The 21462-nt window shown below is 40.8% G+C and overlaps 2 protein-coding genes across 4 annotated transcripts in view; one reads left to right on the forward strand and one right to left on the reverse strand.

The window, feature by feature from the left end:
• The first annotated feature begins 279 nt into the window (after positions 1–279).
• Positions 280–17847, forward strand: hddc2 (HD domain containing 2). The gene is made up of 6 exons (XM_073057363.1): positions 280–440; positions 1671–1792; positions 4740–4842; positions 7153–7221; positions 11906–12044; positions 17488–17847. The coding sequence occupies exons 1-6, from the start codon at positions 369–371 to the stop codon at positions 17565–17567; spliced, it is 585 nt and encodes a 194-aa protein (XP_072913464.1). The 5' UTR covers positions 280–368; the 3' UTR covers positions 17568–17847.
• A 1-nt stretch (position 17848) lies between these two features.
• tpd52l1 (tpd52 like 1) overlaps positions 17849–21462 on the reverse strand; it is a 41371-nt gene continuing 37757 nt past the window's right edge. For all 3 annotated transcript variants that reach the window (XM_073057362.1, XM_073057360.1, XM_073057361.1), the window contains exons 6-8: positions 20506–20544; positions 19005–19065; positions 17849–18518 (exon numbers count right to left, since the gene is read on the reverse strand). In XM_073057362.1, the coding sequence (XP_072913463.1) occupies positions 18393–18518; positions 19005–19065; positions 20506–20544 (226 nt within the window). In that variant the 3' untranslated portion in view covers positions 17849–18392. The remainder of the gene's footprint in view (positions 18519–19004; positions 19066–20505; positions 20545–21462) is intronic.

A 21462-nucleotide genomic window follows, 5' to 3' on the forward strand; every position in this document is an offset into this window, starting at 1 on the left:
AATCAATACTTGTAAAATCAATATCCGGTGTCTCCAATCAATATTTTAAGTCCTATTCAATTCAGCAATCGGCTTTCTGATCAATCTGCGTAGGTAAATTGTGCTCTGTGTTGCCGCTGTGCAGGCAGCAAATATTCTATATTAAGTTTGAAGGGTATTTTATATTTCCGGCAAATATAAAATAGAGGCATTTGTGCCTCTATTCAATCCCGCCCTTTGGTTTAGTTCCCTCCCCTCGTGCACCACCTCAATAACCCGGGCAATTCGGCATCTGCATCTTGTGTCTGCCAGCAGTAACTGTTGACAAGCTTTGCCTGGGCTGCGCGTATTCCGGCATTGCTTGTGACGCCGGTTCCGGGTCCGAAGCCATGGCGGTGTGCGCTGGTTCTGCAGGCGCGGCCAAGTTGCTGCAGTTCATCAGGTTTATCGGGCAGTTGAAGGTTGGTGCGGGTCCCGGGAGGGGTTTAGCTGCCACCCCACGCTTTGCTTCCCGTTCTCATTGCGTCCCGCGGTGTCACCCCCCTCCCCGTTCACGTGGCGGTCCGAAGCAGTGCTCACCCACAGCCATCCCTTTCGCTCGGCGTCCCAGATCACCGTTCAGCCCGCCCCCCTCACGGTTTACGTAGCCTTCCGAGGCACCGGTAACCCTCCTGTGCCGTTCCCTCTGCACTTGGCGTTCCGCGGCACCAGTGCCACCCTGTCGGTAGACCTGCATTTACTCAGCCAAGTGGTTAAGGCGTTGGTCTAGTGATCTGAAGGTCGCTAGTTCGAGCCTCAGCTAAAGCAGTGCGTTGACTCCTTGAGCAAGGCACTTACCACATGTTGCTCTGCTAGACACCGGTGCCAAGCTGTATCGGCCCTTGCCCTTCCCTTGGACAACATCGGTGGCGTGGAGAGGGGAGACTTGCAGCTTGGGCAACTGCTGGTCTTCCATACAACCCTGCCCAGGTCCGCACCCTGGAAACTTTCCAAGGTATAAATCCATGGTCGCTCCAGACTAATAGATGCCTATCTATCTGTACTCAACCTGTGGTGTATATTCACTCGTACCAAAGGGTCATTTGGCCCAGCTATTACCACGGTAATAGGAGCTTAAACGATCTCCCCATGGCTGCATGGGTTTCCTCCCACAGTCCAAAGACCTACCGGTTGGTAGGTTGAATACAGATTGACAGTTAGGCTAAGATTAAATTGGTGATGCTGAGCTTTGCGGCAGGAGAGGTCCATTCCGTGCTGCATCTCAATACACAAACAGTAAGAAAGAAGCCAAACTCAGTAGATCATTTCATTATAGTGACAGTGTGTTACTCTTGCTAACTCTTTGTCAGCTGACACTTTACGCCTGAGGCACAGTCCTTTCATTTTGCAGGTCCTCTTTAAAGCTGCTACCCTGTTGAAAGTAACATTTTGGTGTTTTAACTGGTGAGACTGGGGCAATGCTGTCGGTCAGAAATTTATAGTGTAGGGCAGTAAAGCAGGTACCACATTCTAAAGTATCCATGAGTTCACCTGCTGGATTAACATTGGGTGAAGTGAAGTCCCTGTTGAGGCTTTTCCTTCATCTGAGGAACTTAGAGTATCAAGAGCAGTTAGAGTAAATTGTAGATGTGTGATGGATATAATATACTGAAATTAATCTGAAGAAAGTAATAATCTGTTTGTTTCTGCAGAGAGTATCTCGAACAGGTTGGGTTTATAGAAATGTGAAAAACCCGGAGAGTGTGTCAGACCACATGTACCGGATGGCTATTATGGCATTCTTAATTGAAGATCCAAACCTCAACAAAGAAAGGTGTAGTACCTCAGAATCATAAGTTTATTTAAATTCTAACGTTGAAATGAAGTTTTGCTATTTAAAGATTTAATAGTCAGCCATTTTCAGTTCTTTCTTTTAAGTGTATATCAAATAGATGATACACATTCCGATTACATTAATTTTTAAAAGACTAATATCATAAATTCTCTGAATTTTAGAACAACTTTTTTTCACAGTAGCCCATTCTGGTGATTCTGTCATTGTTGTTGCTTGTTAAGATTCAGGCCACAGTAACCCATGTTTGTTTGGATATGAAGCGGTTGGAGATGTGTGAAGCAATGGCACTTTATAATGAAACCATTTTCCTTGGATGGTTTTTCAATTACTAATTTATTTTCTAGTTCTTTGTTGATATACTAAATCTTCATAAAATCTGTTTTGTATTGGAGATGGTAAAGATTTGGAGCCTCTTCAGGGGACCTGTTTATTTGTATGGAAAATAACTCCAACAGATTATGGTTATTTTTTGTTCAGAGGAATTTAAGGATGACATCAGACTGAAAAAGGCATACAGTGTCAATCGCATTAGTGACATCATTATCAAAGGATTGGGAAATTTTTAGAAATCAGCAAAGGGTGACTAAATTATTTTAAAAATGATATGACCATCAACCAGCAAATAATAAAAACAGCAAAAACATCCAGCAGTTATAAAAAAAATAACTAAATGTCAGTCACTTTGATAATAAGACTGAGAAATTAATAATGGGAAGTAGAGAAATGGCAGAGGTTCTGAAAATATTTTGCTTTGAGTTTGTTTTCATGCTAGAAGATACTAAAAAAAATCTGATCATGGGAACTCCAGAGGGAGAATATAAAATAATCTCGATTGCTATATAACTCGCACAAAATGCTAGAGGAACTCAGCATGCCAGACTGAGTTCCTCCAGCATTTTGTGTGTGTGTTGCTTGGATTTCCAACATCTGCAGATTTTCTCTTGTTTCTTTTGCTATATAATAACATACAGGCAAGTTAATGTTAATAGGTCAACAATTACCCCCAGTCCAATGGTCTATAAAGGTGGCAAAAGTCTTAAAAATTTTTTGACTGCAGAGATAGTGATTTCATATTGGGTGACTAACCAAAATTCCTTAGATTCTGGAGTGGCCCAGTGGCCTCTTTCTGTACCCCAGGGAGGATGGGTTTTGAAAACCATAAATGCAATGCCTCTAATCAGAGTCCATAAGCAGGAAACTATAGGCTGGTTAGCCTAATGTCTGTCATTGGGAAAACCGGAACTCATTATTAAGCATATCTAAAATGTTAAAAGATAATTGATCAGTCAGCACGGTGTTATGATAAGGCAGTCATATTTGGCAGATGCTTGATTTGTAAAATCCGTGTGTTATGAGGATGAAAGGGAAATAGAAGATCCAGCGTGTCTGGATTTCCAGAAGGCACTTGATTAGTTGCCACAAAATAGTATATTGTGCATACAAAATGACACAGGCTTGGGAATAATCGATTGGCCTGGCAGTGGGGTGACTAAAAGCAAGCTGTGTCAGGATGAATAAATCAGTGTGAACTGGCAATCATAACTATTAGTATGCTTGAGGGCCTCAGCTATTAATAATCTATATTAGAGAGTTAGGATGCTGGTGAATATTGGAGACTTGATTGCAGTCAAGCTGATGATACAAAGGTAGGGTAGGAAGTTCGTGAGGTCACAAAGAATCTAAATGTAGTGATATGGCAAAAAGCTGTCAGATGTCATATGGGAAAAAGTGAGGTCATCAACTGTGGAGGCTAGCGTGAAATGAACAAAGTTGTTATTTAAATAGGGTGAGAACATAAAATCCTGCAGTACAAAGCGATCTGGTATCTTGTCACACAAAACACAAGCAGTTAGCTTGTTTGTACAGCATTTACTAGGGAAGGTTACTGAAATGTTGGCCTTTTTCCAAGAAGTATGGAGGATACAACTTTACAAGGAGTTGTTGAGACTGCAGCTGGAGTTCTGGATGTAATCTTGGTCTCCAGATTTAAGGATACGCTTCCATTGGCAGTAGTGCAGAGAAATTTTGCAGTGTTAATTTCTGGGATGACTGGATTCATGGATGAAGTATAGAAGAATGAGAGACGATGATCACATTAAAACATGCCAGATCTAAAAAGGGGCTGAGGAGGGGATTCCTCACAGTATAACCCCCCATGCGATATCTAGAACTTCAGGCAGAGTTTCAGAATACTTCAAGCAAGAGAGGAGGTCTTGGACCTTTGAAATTCTTCAGTCCAAAGAGCTGTGAGGCAGGCTTTCTGAATATATTCAGTGTAGAGACTGACAGATATTTGTATCGCAGTATGGTAATGTAGCAGTTAGCACTACACTATTAAAGCTCAGAGTTCAATTCCTGATGCTGTTCTGTTGGAGTCTCTGTACGTCCTCCCTGTGGAATGTGTAGGTTGTCCGCAGGTGTTGCAGTTTCCTCCCACAGTCTAAATACATATCGAGCAGGTTAATCGGTCAGTGTAAATTGTGACGTGATTAGGTTAGGGTTAATTGGGGCTGTGGAGTTGCTGGGGCAACGTGGCTCAAAGGGCCAGAAGGGCCTACTCTGTGCTATATCACTAAATAAATTAAAACTAACTAACTAAATAAATAAATACAAAGGAGTTAAAACGTTTGGGGAGAGATTGGAAAGCGACATTGAGACGGGAAAAGATCAGTTAGGATTGCATTGAATAGTGGAACAGTCTGGAGATTCAAATTCAGATGTATTTATCATGTGTACATTGAAACATACAGTGAAATGTGTTATTCACATTAACAAATAACACGCAAGGACTTGCTGGGGGCAAGTGTTGAGCAGATTCCAGCACCCAACATAGCACACCCATAATGTCCAGTAGAACAACACAAACACTTACTTGATCACTTATTTCTCTCCTGTCTCTTATGTTCTTCTATCTATTATTTTGCAGGTGCATTAAATTAGCCCTCGTTCATGATATGGCAGAATGCATTGTGGGTGACATAGCGCCAGCAGACAATATTAGTAAAGAAGAAAAACATAGAAGAGAAGAAGTAGGTTCCAATGGAGACTTCACTGGTTGAATTTCCCAAGTGGATGGTTTTGGGTACTGCTGGGATTTCTTATTTTAGGGTTCATGTGTTCAATGCAGTGTGTTTCTACATTTCAAGTCAAATGTTAACAGAAAGCAGCTACAAATGTTGGGATATTTTTCAAAACCCACTGTGACTTTATTTCATATTCTTCCCTCTTTGCCTTCTGACTAAAGTAAGGTTTGGATCATTAAGGTGATTTTTGTAAGGAATGGGAAATTTGTTGGCAGAGGACCCATTTTGCAGGACCAATCAAAGACAGAGCTCTCCATTAATGAAGACATTTTGTTTTACCAATACTGTTGAAAGGACATTATAGAGGATTACTGTGTGCATTGGTTCATGCATACCTTGAAGGCTAGTTTGATCATAAACTATCCAAGTTTACATTGTGCTCAATTAAACATTGTATCACAAATTAAGTATGTAGTTTCATATGTACATGATGCCTGGGTATGTCTAGTCCAGTGGTATTTATACCCCTATAGTTTGTCCCTCCTGATTGGTTAGTCCTCATCCAATCAGCTTTCCGCTCTCCCACTTTGTTTACCATCAAATTCCAGTTCTTACTTAGAGTGAAACCTTCATCTTTGTTAAAATTCTTTTCTTCTAGTTTTCTTTCAATGGCTTCCTTTACCCAAAGGCCATTGTGAATACCGTGTTCTGCTACTGCTGATTTTTCCAGATAACCCAGATGGATACACATCCTGTGCTCCTTGATGCTGGTTTCCACTGTCCATCCTGCCTGGCTGCTCTGCATTCACAGGGAATCTTGTAAACACTTGCCGTCATGAGTCCCAGTTCATCTTTGACCTGCATAAGCTGTGAATTGAGCTTCCTTATGGGTTTGTGGATGGTATTAATCCGATATTTTTTCAGGATCCTGGTGATCCTTCCAGAAGCCATAGAAATATAGGGAAGATAGGTGGTAGCAAAGGGTTCCTCTTCGTTGTCAGGTGACCTGGTTTGTCTGTCAGCCCTTTTAAGGGCCCGATTGATTTCCTTAATCTTGTAGTCATTCTGTAGGAACGTCATGCAAAATCGTATTATTTCCTTGGGGAGACTTGCTGGTTCCTAAATAGTTTTCACACAGTTAATCAAAATAGAAGGAACTGCTCTACGTTGGGAGGTGTGAATGTGGCTGTTATTGTTGAGGTATAAGCCTGTGTGAGTGGATTTCTGTTAGACGCCATTCTGAGGCTGATGTCCGGCTTGTGTCATATTAGAATGTCCAGGAATGGGAGACAACCATTTGTCTCCATCTCCATTGTAAGTTGAATGTTTGAATGTACTGTATACTGTTGAGATGGGCATGGAACTGTTGGAGTACCTGGAGTTCATGAAGCCACGCTACAAAGGTGTCATCGACATGTTTGAAGAAGCGCTAGGGGCATAAGAAAGATTAACTCCGAGCCCTCTCCAATAGTCCTCAATGTAGAAATTAGCAATAGTCGGCAACAAGGGTGATCCCATGGCCACTTGGTCATATACACCCGGAAAGCACTAGATCCTTTTTCATGGTATAATCAAGCTTCATATTACTTTAAATAGACCCGTTTTCCTGTAACTAATTGGAATATGGTATTTCTTAGCTGGGCAATTCTTCTACAGTTGTTACTGCAACCCAGCATTTTTCTTTCATTGATACTACTGTATCCAGCAATATCCTAGTTTAATTAAGCACTCCCTGTGATCTTTGAAAGCAAATTTTGCTACATCTTCCAGCTTCTCTCTTTAGTTCTCCCACATTTCTTGCATTAGCTGGTTAAAAATGATCTTGACAACGATCTGGCTTGAGTAAAACAGAAAAGCTTCAAATGTTGAAACAAAATTCTTGAAAATGTAGCATCCAAAGGTATTTTTTATATTTTGAGCTTGGATCCTCTTCTTGAGTTTAAAGGTAAAATATAAATAGTGATACTTAAGTTTGAAAACTGCAAAGGACAAAAAATAATCAAAAGGGAATGAATGACCTATAGACTATGGGGAAAACAGAATGTAAAAGGTCATCAGGGGATGATAAGAGGATAATAAGAATTTCCTGATACTGAAAGAACAAAATGATTCACAAATGTGAAAATGAGGAAAAACTGTAATTTATAAACATGAAAAAACAGCTGGCAATACTCTGCGCTTCCCATTTTCAAAAAGAAAATAATCAGACTGTGGGCTCACTCCCCAGTGCACATTAAATATCATTGCATTTAAGTTATGTTATTGCTTCCTTTGGATAATATGCATTAATGAAATTTTTTTATGTTTTTATGGTAGGAGGCTATGAAATGTTTAACAGCACTCTTAAACAATGATGCAAGTAAAGAGATCTTGGAGCTTTGGCAGGTGAGTTACTCACTGAATATTATTTGTTTTTGTAAATTACAACAGGAATTCTCTCTTGTTCTTCATTGTTTTATGAGAGTGTAGGATTTCTCAAATTTGTTGTTACTTACCCCGTAACTGGTTGTCTAACCAGCAGAGAAAGAAGAATCCATTGGAGTCTGGTGGTACCAAACTAAAGGTGTTTATTAATAAAAATAAGCAAAACCATATCAATAATGCAAATATACATATAAAACAAGTTAGCAGTAATAAACCTAAAAATGTAGGAATAATAATAATAAGCAATAATAAACAAGCTCTATCAATGTCTAGGGGTAAATAAATTGTCATAGAAAAGTATAAAGTTCAGTTCAGTTCATGAGTGCTGATGTAGTTATGGTTGTTGTAATCGTTGGAGAGAGAGCGAGCGAGCGAGATGTAACAGCTACAGCAGCCAAAGCTTCCTTTGCTTTCTTAATCTGTCATATTGTTGTTATGGTGGCCATTCAGTTATGACCCCTCTGGTCTTCAGCCAGACCGTTCTTCTATGGTGGACTCGTCACTCTGGCATGAGTGGACTCGTCACTCTGGCATGAGTGGACACACACATAAGTCCCCACCGGCCCTGCTGTAACACTGTGAGTTTTACTGAACGATCTCCTGGTTCGGTCTCCGAAGCCCCCACCTTTCTTGTGGGTTCCAACACTCAATCAGTGTCCACTGGCGTGTCTGGAGGGTGTCTCTCCAGACCTGTCTTTTTATCCCCACTAACGGGGACTCAGCTATCCATCACTCCTGAATGACTGTGTCCATCAAATAAGGCCACACCTTCAGTCCACTGAGGAATGTTATTGAGCAAACTACTGTCCTTGCAGTGAAACAGTAAATAATTCAAAAAAAGGAGTCACAATACAGTTAATCAGCAATTTCCCCCTCTCTCTTATCTGTCGCAGATGTTCTTGTCGGTTTTTCGTCTCTCTCTCATGGTCAACATAACAACAGTAATAGTTCGTGGTTCTCAGGAGGGGGGTTGGGAATGGTTAACCCTTCACCCCATTGTCCATCAGGTCTGTTCATCACTCATAACATTGTAAATGTTGAACTTTATTACTTTCCCATCATTTTATCTTTAAAATTAACATGCAGCGGAAATATTGATTTCTATCAAAGATACCTACAGATCAAACACAAGGAAATCTGCAGATGCTGGAAATTCAAACAACAACACACACAAAATGCTGGTAGAACACAGCAGGCTAGGCAGCATCTATAGGGAGAAGCGATGTCGACGTTTCGGGCCGAGACCCTTCGTCAGGACTAACCGAAAGGAAAGATAGTAAGAGATTTGAAAGTAGTGGGGGGAGGGGGAAATGCAAAATGATAGGAGAAGACCGGAGGGGGTGGGATGAAGCTAAGAGCTGGAAAGGTGATTGGCGAAAGTGATACCGAGCTGGAGAAGGGAAAGGATCATGGGACGGGAGGCCTCAGGAGAAAGAAAGGGGGGGAGGGGAAGCACCAGAGGGAGATGAAGAACAGGCAAACTACTAAATATGTCAGGGATGGGGTAAGAAGGGGAGGAGGGGCATTAACGGAAGTTAGAGAAGTCAATGTTCATGCCATCAGGTTGGAGGCTACCCAGCCGGTATATACGGTATTATTCCTCCAACCTGAGTTTGGATTCATTTTGACAATAGAGGAGGCCATGGATAGACATATCAGAATGGGAATGGGGCGTGGAATTAAAATGTGTGGCCACTGGGAGATCCTGCTTTTTCTAGCGTAGGTGTTCCACGAAACGGTCTCCCAGTCGGGTCTCGCCTACAGATACTGCTTCTTATGAATCCTTCAGTGAATGCTAGAATTCTGGGTGGTGCAACAAAGGCCTAAGACAGTGAAGTTCTGGCAATAGGTACATGATGTGAAAATCGGGAGTGTGGAACAAAGTTATGTCCAAAGAGGCAAGAATTTAACTTTCAGTTTTGTATTTTTTAAGTTCAGATGGGAACAGTTTGCTGATGTGGGATTGTGTCTGTTCAGGAATTGAGATTACAGGGTTTGTACAATTACGCTGATAAAGCAAACCGGCCAGTCTGTTATATTTCTATTATTACTAGGATAATAGTTAAGAACCTTTGCGTCATTGTCTTTTTAAAGTTACTCTCACTTTTAAATTTCCATTATGTATATTGCTTGAGTTCAGTATCATTTGCTACTGTAGATCATACAAACCATAATGTGCTGTAAAGTTAGACAGGATGGATACTGAGGATGTTTCATTTGGTAGAATTAAATATTCTCAGGCTGAGGTTGTTCTGTTAAAGGTTGCAATGAGGGAGGGATCATTTCTCTCAGGCTTGCAATTCTTTATTTCAGAATGTTGTGGGTATTGAGTACAGGCAGTCCACGGGTTACGTACGAGTTCCGTTCCTGAGTCCGTTTTAAGTCAGATTTGTACGTAAGTCGGACCAGGTACATCTGGTATTATTTAGTGTCAGTCAAACGTTTGTCTTAGTATATAGTATATATTTTTACCTTTCTATGCATATAAAACACTTAAGAAATGTATGTATTCCAATAATTAAACTACTGTGTTGCTTAGTAATAATTGTAGCCTTTCACATGCTAAATTATTCTCACTTTATCCTTTAAAATTGTTCCAATCGTTGACCGACTGTAGCCTAATGCTTTTCCAATGACCGATGGCGTTTCAACTCTTTCCAATCGCTTTATTATTTCCACTTTATTTTCAATCGCAATCGCTTCCCGTCAATAGAACAGAAACACTGCGGGCGGTGGGTCCCGACCTCCGCCGGCTCCCGAAGTCTGCTGGGTCCTAAGGACCACCGTACTGAGACAGGTTAAATGGGACAAGTGGGGGCTGTGCTGGGTTTGGGTATTTGATCCTCCACAATATTCCGCATGGGAATTTAAACTAGAGGTGGCAGAGTTTTTTTTTACGAGGTCGAGTTGCGAGCTCGACATCAACCCGGCACGGATGGTACGTGAGTCACTGGATCGATATCAACCTGGCACGGGAGTGGTCTGTCACTGGATCGAACTTGGGAAACTCCGTTCTCCAGCCCAGCGCTGATCTCACTGCGCCACCAGCCGACTGGAATGGGGGTGGGGGGGGGGGGGTCAGGGTGAATCTTACTAAGAAAAATTTAAGCCAAATACAAAGTTACACACTCAACACAGTGTCAACAGCAACAGCTTAAAATGGTGGACGGCGTCGTGATCCGACTTAAAATGGCGGACGACATTCTTCTTCCTCGGTTCATAAGTATGAGTTGTCTGTAAGTCAGACGTTCGTAACACAGGGACTACCTGTATTCTGTAGTTAAAAAAAAAATTCCAGATTCATTAGGGATGAGTATGATAAGACCAAAGATCAGGTATGCTGTCATTTAATGCAGGAATAGAACTGAGATTTGTATAGCCTATGAACCCTTTGAGAATGGTTTTGGGGTGGGCTTGCTCTTTTGGTTAGGCTGATGGTGGAATTTTTCGAATTGGAGATGGTTTTCCAAATATGATAGTTGAGTAACCAATTTTACATCATGGTTGCAGCTTCTAACTTTCAGACTCAAAGATGAGGAACAAAATTACATACAGAAGTGTTAATGGATCAATAACTATATTGGAATCATCTTATAAGTGAAACAACCAGGGAAAAAAAGTGAAATTTGAGGGAGTTTGTGAGGCTGCTAGAGGACAGGTTTGGTTTATAGGTTATTAGAATGTGAGCGTTCAAAGAAATGGCAATGGCCTCATCAGAGATTAAGTTCATGAGAGATGATGGGCTTGAAAAAATGACAATGGTAAAAAAATGTTCTCTTGCATCCACATGACAGGCTAAGAACATGGTCTCAGTTAGAAGGCGGTGCAGTACTCCCTCAGGTGTCTACTGTCTATATTGAGTTCAACTGCACTGGTGCTTGAGCCAAGCGTGAATTCTGAAGCAAGATGAAAAAAACAGAAATAAATTTAGATTTTAAAAATATCTTGCTAGCTAGATTGCTTCAAAATTTACAAATTTTATAGAGAAAAGAGTGGGTTCCAGAGATAATCACATCTTTAAAGTTAACTGATTGCAGGAATGCAGACCTTGTTCGAAGGAGCAATAACATAAACCACTAAATGGCGAGAATTCAGGATAATTTAATATTACCATTAAAACTAAAAGGTAGTATAATGGTGAGGTTTGTGGGTACGTGATGCAAATATCTTAAGTTTCAGTTGGATGAGTTAAATGTAATAATGCTGAATCACAAGACATGCACACTTTAGAAATTTATAACTGTTCTTGTGATATAAGAAGCTATTTAGCCCATTGAGTGTAGGCCAACTGTTAGAGCATTTCACCCACATACTTCCTTGTTACCTATTCTCTTTAATATGATACACCCCCACCCCGTCAGCAGTAACTCTTCCATCACTATGCCATATCCAGGATTTGCATGTCTTAAAAACTGAAAATGAGAGATCTGCCCATATAGACAAGCTCGCTTAGTGATGCTCAAGCATGGAGATGGTGATGGGCCTGCAGGACCTGCATCACTTTCGTTTAGACAGTATAATCTACATTTTTTATAAATTCAAGGTATATTTCTATTTATGTACATCTTTTGTCACCAATGTACCAATGTAGCAGATACCATGCAGAAAGTAAAATATATTTTTGTTTGAATGTATCTTTCTACAGGAATATGAAAACCAGTCAAGTAATGAAGCCACATATGTGAAAGAACTGGATCGGTTTGAAATGATTGCACAGGCATTTGAATATGAAGAGATGGAAGAAAAACCTGGGCACTTACAGGAATTTTTTGATTCAACAAAAGGTTAATCTTATTGTCTTGTGTTAAGTAAGACATTATTGTCATATCATTTAGTGACATAAGAAATACGAGTAAGAGTAGGACATTTGCCTGAGCCACCTTGGTTAGGTATGTTATGTAGGACTAGATGTTAATATCCTGTATTTCCTCTCCTGAGACGTGCTGCCTAGACTCTGCGGGGTAGCCGAGTGAGTGGTGGCATCTTCTGGGTTATCAAGTGATCTCTTCATGGCATCGGTTGTCTGTGTAGAACTTTTCCAGGTGTTTTTCCAGTTCTGCCTTTGACACTGAGAGACTTCCACTCTTCTCCCCTGTGAAGAGACCTTTCACAAACTTGAAGGGATCTTTATAGAAGCTTGTTCTTGTCCGCTCCTGCTTCCTGCACTTCCTTACCAGGTTCTCAGCTCTCCTCAGTGATCTGATTGCTGGTTACAATGCTACTTTCCAATCATATAACCATAACAATTGATGTTATGAATAAACTCCTCTCAGGCTTCCAGCTGGGTGCAGGTATCTATTATAACTAACATTTCGATGACAAACTCTTCCATCTTCATCAGAGATGATGCCTGGACATGTCTAGTCCAGTGGCATTTAGAAACATAGAAACCCTATAGCACAATACAGGCCCTTCAGTCCACAAAGCTGTGCCGAACATATCTTTACCTTAGAACTACCTAGGCCTACCCATAGCCCTCTGTTTTTCTAAGCTCCATGCATCCATCCAGGAGTCTCTTAAAAGACCCTATTGTTTCCACCTCCGCCGGCAGCCCAGTCCACGCACTCAGCACTCCCTGCGTAAAAAAAACTTACCCGACATCTCCTCCCTACCTACTTGCAAGCACCTTAAAACTATGCCCTCTTGTGCTAACCATTTTAGCCCTGGGGAAAAGCCTCTGACTATCCACACAATCAATGCCTCTCATTATCTTGTACACCTCTATCAGGTCAGCTCTCATCCTCCGTTGCTCCAAGGAGAAAAGGCTGAGTTCACTCAACTTGTTCTCATAAGGCATGCTCCCTAATCCAGGCAACATCCTTGTAAATCTCCACTGCACCCTTTCTATGGTTTCCACGTCCTTCCTGTAGTGAGGCGACCAGAATTGAGCACAGTGCTCCAAGTGGGGTCTGACCAGGGTCCTGTATAGCTGCAACATTAACTCTCGGCTCTTAAACTCAATCTCACGATTGATGAAGGCCAATGCACTGTATGCCTTCTTAACCACAGAGTCGACCTACGTAGCAGCTTTGAGTGTCCTATGGACTCGGACCCCAAGATCCCTCTGATCCACCACACAGCCAAGAGTCTTGCCATTAATGCTGTATTCTGCTGTCCTATTTGACCTACCAAAATGAATCACCTCACACTTATCAGGGTTGAACTCATCTGCCACTTCTCAGCCCAGTTTTGCATCCTACCAATGTTCCACTGTAACCTCTGGCAGCCCTCCACACTATCCACAAAACCCCCAACCTTTGTGTCATCAGAAAATTTACTAACCCATCCCTCCACTTCCTCATCCAGGTCATTTATAAAAATCACAAAGATTTGGGGTCCCAGAACAGATCCCCGAGGGACACCACTGGTCACCAGCCTCCATGCAGAATATGACCCGTCTGCAACCACTCTTTGCCTTCTGTGGGCAAGCCAGTTCTGGATCCACAAAGCAATGTCCCCTTGGATCCTATGCCTCCTTACTTTCTCAATAAGCCTTGCATGGGGTACCTTGTCAAGTGCTTTGCTGAAATCCATGTACACTACATTTATTGCTCTTCCTTCTTCAATGTGTTTAGTCACATCCTCAAAAAATTCAATCAGGCTCATAAGGCACGACCTGCCTTTCACAAAGCCATGCTGACTATTCCTAATCATATTATACCTCCCCAAATGTGCATAAATCCTGCCTCTCAGGATCTTCTTCATCAGCTTCCCAACCACTGAAGTAAGACTCACTGGTCTATAATTTCCTGGGCTATCCCTACTCCCCTTCTTGAATAAGGGAACAACATCTGCAACCCTCCAATCCTCCTGAACCTCTCCCGTCCTCATTGCTGATGCAAAGATCATCGCCAGAGGCTGAGCAATCTCCTCCCTCACATCCCACAGTAACCTGGGGTACATCCCGTTCGGTCCCGGTGACTTATCTAACTTGATGCTTTCTGAAAGCTGCAGCACATCCTCTTCCTTAATATCTACATGCTCAAGCTTTTCAGTCTGCTGCAGGTCATCCCTACAATCACCAAGATCCTTTTCTGAAGTGAATACCTGAAGCAAAGTATTCATTAAGTATCTTTGCCATCTTCTCCGGTTTCATACACTTTTCCACTGTCACACTTGATTAGTCCTATTCTCTCATACCTTATCCTCTTGCTCTTCACATATTTGTAGAATGCCTTGGGGTTTTCCTTAATCCTGTCCGCCAAGGCCCTTCTGGCTCTCCTAATTTCATTCTTAAACTCATTCCTGCTAGCCTTATAATCTTCTAGATCTCTATCATTACCTAGCTTTTTGAACCTTTGGTAAGCTCTTCTTGACTAGATTTATAACAGCCTTTGTACACCATGGTTCCTGTACCCTACCATCCTTTCCATCTCATTGGAACGTATCTACGCAGAACCCCATGCAAATACCCCCTGAATGTTTGCCACACTTCTTCCTCATATTTCCCCTTACTCCATTTAAACGTTTCCCTAACTTGTCTGTTCCTATGTCTCTCCAATGCTGTGGTAAAGGGGATAGAACTGTGATCACTGTCTCCAAAATGCTCTCCCACTGAGAGATCTGACACCTGACCAGGTTCATTTCCCAATACCAAATCAAGTATAGTCTCTCCTCTTGTAGGCTTATCTTCATATTGTGTCAAGAAACCTTCCTGAACACACCTAACAAATTCCACGTCATCTAAACCCCTCACTCTAGGGAGATGCCAATCAATATTTGAGAAATTAAAATCTCCCACCATGACAATCCTGTTATCATTACACCTTTCCAGAATCTGTCTCCCTATCTGCTCCTCGATGTCCCTGTTACTATTGGGTAGTCTATTAAAAAAAACACCCAGTAGAGTTATTGACCCCCTCCTGTTTCTACTTCTACCCACAAACTCTGTAAATGACCCTTCCAACACTTCCTCCTTTTCTGCAGCTGTGACACTATCTCTGATCAACACTGCCATGCCCCCCTCTTTTGCCTCCGTCCCTCTCCTTTCTAAAACATCTAAAGCCTGGCACTTGAAGTAGCCATTCCTGCCCCTGCACCATCCAAGTCTCTGTAATGGCCACAACATCATAGCTCCAAGTGCTAATCCATGCTCTAAGCTCATCCGCTTTGTTCATAATACTCCCCACATTAAAATAGACATTATCTCAAACCATCGGTCTTAGTGCATCTCTTCTCTATCACCTACCTATCCTCCCTTTCGCACTGTCTCCAAACTTTCTCTATATGTGAGCCAACCTTCCTTTCCACCATCACTTCAGTTCAGTTCCCACCCCCCAGCAATTCTAGTTTAAACTCTCCCCAATAGCCTTTGCAAACCTCCCCACCAGGATATTGGTCCCCCTCAGATTCAAGTGCAACCTGTCATTTTTGTACAGGTCACACCTGCCCCAGAAGAGGTCCCAATGATCCAGAAATCTGAATCCCCATCCCCTGCTCCAATCCCTTAGTCATGTATTTATCCTCCACCCCATTCTATTCCTATACTTGCTGTCACGTGGCACAGGCAGTAAACCCAAGATTTCTACCTTTGAGGTCCTGCTTCTCAACTTCCTTCCTAACTCCCTGTAGTCTGCTTTAAGAAATGCCTCCTTTTTCCTACCTATGTCTTTGGTACAAATATGTACCACAACCTCTGGCTGTTCTCCTTCCCACTTCAAGATACTGTGGATGCAGTCTGAAACATCCTGGCACCTGGGATGCAAACTATCATCCGCATTTCTTTCCTGCATCCACGGAATCGCCTATCTGACCCCCTAGAGTCCCCTATCACTGCTGCCATCCTTTTCCCTTCCTACCCTTCTGAGCCACAGGGTCAGACTCTGTGCCAGAGGCGCGACCATTTTTGCTACCCCCAGGTAGGCCGTCTCCCCCAACAGTACTCACACAGGAGTACTTATTGTTAAGGGGGACAGCCACTGGGGTACTCTCTAGATCTGCTTCTTGCCCTGCCCTCTCCCGACTGTTACCCACTTCTCTGTCTCCTGTGGCCCCGGGGTGACTACCTGTGAATAGCTCCTCTCTATCATGACCAGATGAAGGTCATCGAGCTCATCTCCAGTTCCCTAACACGGTCCCTAAGGAGCTGCAGCTCGACACACCTGGTGCAGATGTGGGCGGCTGGGAGGCTGCAAGTCTCCTGGACGCTCCCACATCCGACACCGAGCACAGAAAACCGGCCTCACACACATACTTTCTGTCTGTATTCTAAACAGGTAACATATCTTGCCTTGACCTGTTGTGCCAAAGCCTTCTTACTCTGTCTCCCTCTACTCAGATGCCCACTCTGTAAAGCTGACTTCTTTTTGCTGTTCTCCACGTGCTTGTGCAGTCGTGCCCCATTCAAACTGCTGAAGAAGTAACTGTCACCTTCTCAACTCTGCTCGCTGTTCTCACTGCCTGTCCTCCACCCACTTGCGCAGTCATGCCCTGTTCAAATCGCTGAAGAAATAATCGTTACCTTTTATGACCCTCCTTCTATCCCTCCTGACTGGTTAGTCCTCATCCGGTTTCCGCTATCCCACCTTATTTACAATCAAATTCTAATTCTTACTTGGAGCGAGACCTTCATCTTTATTAAGATTCTTTTCCTCCAGCTTTATTTCAATGACTTCCTTTACAGGTGATCCCAAAAGCCACTGGCATGGCACAGTAGCTTTGTGCCATTGAAGTCATTCCTATGGCCATTATGAATTCAATGTTCTGCTACCGTCGATTTCTCCCAGAAACCCGAATGGATACATTACCTGTGCTCCTTGTAGTTGGTATGTCTGGCTGATATACACAGCTCCACATTCACAGGGAATCCTGTAAACACCAGCTGACCTGAGTCCCAGGTCATCTTTGACCTGCATAAGCTGTGATTTCTTGCAGATAATCAATGTTTAAAATGTGTGTCTTGGTCTTAAAATAGATGTTGCTTGAGAATTTGATAGAAACATTAATTCTCTTCCATAATTGCTACTTGACCCACTGCGTGTTTTCAGTCTTTTGTGTTATAGAAAAATGCACTGGATAGCATCATGGCAGTAGAACTTGGTAAACTGCTGCTTCTCTTGGTATGGAGTATTTTAAATTTATAGTTATAGGGAAAAGTGCATCTTTGCTGATGATAAACTCTTCTGAATTTATGCTATACCATCTGGTACCTTGAAAAAAACTTTGTTTCCATTATTTGCCCAAACTAACTTAAAACTTCTACTTCATAAATCTTTGATTGTCCTGCAGGAAAATTTAATCACCCTGAAATTCTGCAACTGGTGACAACTTTGAATACGGAAAGGGCTGCTAAAATGAAAAAAAGCTAGCCACAGAGTTTTGTCAAGAGCGTGAGTTGATGCACTGAGAATACAAAATCCAACGACTTCATTGACCTCAGAGCTTAAATACACCGATGTTTTTTTAAAATATAATTTTACCACTATTCCTTCGGAATAAGGAAATTCAAATGTTAGAGAAAAGAAAAAGGCCTCAGATCAGTTTCCTCGTGTTCTCCAATAATACTGAAAGGGATATATAATAATACAAAATTAATCTCAGGGTTGTATATGGTGATGTACAGTAAAATAAACAAAATTTCTGGAATGACTCCATTTGATCTTTTTATTTAAGGCACCAATATTATCTTGGTAATTTAACTTTTAGTGCACGAAGTAGTGTTGCTAGATGTTGAGCGATTCTACATATAAAGTTTTCAGCATTAAAGTTATACAGCACAGAAACAAAATTCTGACCAAGATCTCATTTACAGTACATCAACAGAACTAGAGTTATTGTTACTGCACAGCAACTAATTGAGTGCCTTATTATTAAATTTCTCTAACAATATTAGAATAATTTATATTCATTAAGTCAAGTCAAATAACACATTAGAAACACTGGGTAACTGGACATTTCTTTTGTATAACACCAAGTCCTTTGGTCAGAGAAGCTGCTGTGAACTTAAGATTCTGTTCTAATGTTAATTATAAATAATGTTTACAATAATATTTTATAAATAATTTATTCACCTAAACAACATTGAGTAGAATTTCTACTAATTACTTCGAGTAGTTGCAGCTTATTCCCAAATTTACTTAGTATAATCCTACACCATCAAAATTGACACATTGAAACGTAAGTAATGGAAAGATTTAAAAAGCTCCAAAGTCTTTCGCTTGCTGATATCCTGGGCTTGATTCCTGAACACTGGCATTAGCAGCAGAACTCAACACATCTTCAAAACTTCCACTGCTGCGGGTAGGTACACCGACTTTACACTATAAATGGCAGAAATGTGGTTAAGATCAGGGCCAATTCTTGAGAAACAACCAAGTTGATGTATCGGGGCTGCTTCCTGTTACACATCTCTTAACTCTCATCTTCACTTTGCTTTGTAGAACAGGTTAGCACCCAAGCATGCAAAACAGAGTCTATCTACTTTAATTTACCACACTCCTTACCACTCTGCATCTTCTGACTATATTTGCCTGTTTTCTACCCACTGAATTTGTTCTTTCCAATTTTCACGGTCATTCAACTCGGTCAAGAATATGTAAAATTAGAAATGAGGTCATTCTTATTTTTTAAGAGAATATGAATTCTTAGTCAAGATTAATTAATGACTATGGAATTTCAAATATGCAAAGGTAGAGTTAAAATATTTTTTATATAACAACAGCAATACTAAATGCAGTTTAATTAGATCAAATCACTATGATCGAGTAGGTTGGAGTGGTTCAGCAACATTTGACAGTAAGACTTACCTTTAAAGTACTGACAGTAGTTTCCACCCGCTCTTCAAAGGATTTTAAAGTGGGAGAATTTCTACAACAGGAAAAGATTGATTTATACTCTTAGTCATTTTTCAGCAAGTAAATAGGTTAAGAATCATTTTACATCAACTATTCTGCCACATACATTTACTAATTGATTATTAATGTAATGCTGAATTCACTTTAATTTAATTCCATACTACTGATACCAGACCAAGTCACTTCCCATCCAAAAGGCTCAAGAACAATGCTCTTAAAATTAAGCTTAATAAAATTTACATACAAGAGTTACAACATTTCAAAGATCAGAATGCAAATTTATCAACTAATAGGTACATGAAATGGTATTGCAGTGAACGTTTGCCAGCAATGACACCAGCGTGGACAGAACTCATGGCAACTGCCAAATCAAATGCTGATACCACATTGAATAAATCACTTTTTGAATCACAAATTAAAATTGTACCTATATTGAGAGATATAGTTTAATGGGCCAGCTGGTGGTGTGGTGGCATCGCATTGACTTCAAGGGAGGTGGTTTTGAGTTCAAACCCAGCCAGGTCCCAACCTGGGCAGCAGCAGTATCTGCATGGAACAAAGGCCTAGCATTCTACTTCCATATCTTGCCCTATGGACCCTATGGTCCATGAGGTTACGAAGAGTCGGACTCGACTAAAACAACTAAACAATTAGTTTAAATACTTCAGCAATACCAGTATTACTAGATGAATATCTACAAGACTATGTATATTTTGTCCATTATTTCAGTGGAACTAATAATATATTTAATTGTCTCAATTACAATAGAACAAGAATTATCCAATGAATCTGTCTGTTAGATTTGTCAGTTAATATCACTTAAAAAATCACGAGTTAATGTTTCTAGATATATTTTATTATCCTGGAATAAACACTAAACGAATACAAATGGTATAAGTAGATGGGTTCCAAAACAAATTACAAGGAGGATCAGAGGAGAGGCTATCAGATTAATCAAACAGTGTTTCTGATGGATGTTTTTGCATTCATCCTAAACGAATCGGTATATTTCCAAATTATCTTAAAGCTGGTTTTTAAATTTGTGCCTTTGATTTATGATATGCACAATGACAATTTAGAGGAAATAAATAATATTTACAAAGAAAGCTGCAAGTATCTGCAAGTAGTAACTCAGCTCTCAAATATTGCTGGGATCAGTAATTCTGAGCAAGTGGACTGATTGTGTCCGTAATTCCAATGACCATAAACAGGGTACTGAAGGTAATTTCATTTGTTCAGTTTGTTGGGCACAGTAATGAACATTAAAATGCACTTGTACTGAACTTGAACAAAATTAGCCATATATCAAAATATTAACAGATTTTGCAGAAAGATTTATTATACCTAATTTCTTCCTAAAATTGTAAATATACACTTATCAAATGGTTAACAAGGTATAGGCAAGTATCAAAACTATTAATTAATTAAGCTTTATCAATACAAGACACATTACCTCACAGCTGGCATACTAATTGCATGCAGGACAGGATAACTGGCATGAAAGCATTAAATTAAAACAATAAATATATTTCAGTCAAGCAGTAAGTGAAGAAATAAGCCACCTGTACAACATTAATTAAAAATACTACTAAAGCATAATGTTTAGTCAACACCAAAAAAGTTAGTGAACCACAGATTCAAGGGTACATTCAACAATTCAGTCCCGTGGTGTTAGAGCAACTCAAAACCGATCTCAATGCACTGAGGTTTCCCACAGCGCCCTGACTCTACATATGCTTAACTGGTTAATCAGTCATGTCAAAATTACCAAGCAGAGGTAGTAGACAAGATAGAGATCACCAAAATGACACAGCTCACAGCTGACCTTGAAGATGCGTAGACCTTCCTCCTTTTCCACTTTTGGATACTTAAGACTTCATTTCTAGAGGATTCCTGACATCCAGCCACAATGAATGTCTTCAAGTTGGCTCAGCAGCCAATCAGAATAGAGGATAAGTGCAGACAACATACCAGGTAAATAAGCATTGTTGACTAAACATTATGCCCAATCTTACACAAGCATTTTAATGTTTCCTAGAATTCCTTCATAGTGTAACCTGCCTGAGCAGGCCATCTACCTCCTAGATAGCACACAGTCAAAATGGATCTTTAACAAAATTGGTTTCAATCTACTTGACAAAGTTCTGAGTTTCACAAAGCTTTGGAGTTGTAAACTGCATTAAGTGGTGGGCCTGAACAAGCCCTGACTACAAAAATACTTAGTCACACACTCCAGGTTTAAGCAGTTATGTGAAAGATACAATTAATTGAAGTTAACTGGATTAATACACTACATATACATCACACCCCTCTTCACTAATCCATGTCTTTCTGGAAGACTTTCATAGCTCACCTCACACAACTGATCTCTCTCTTGACTTCCTAACCATGTTTCAAATATTACTTTTAG

Source organism: Hemitrygon akajei, chromosome 9 (genome assembly GCF_048418815.1).
Source record: "Hemitrygon akajei chromosome 9, sHemAka1.3, whole genome shotgun sequence".
Classification (NCBI taxonomy): domain Eukaryota; kingdom Metazoa; phylum Chordata; class Chondrichthyes; order Myliobatiformes; family Dasyatidae; genus Hemitrygon; species Hemitrygon akajei.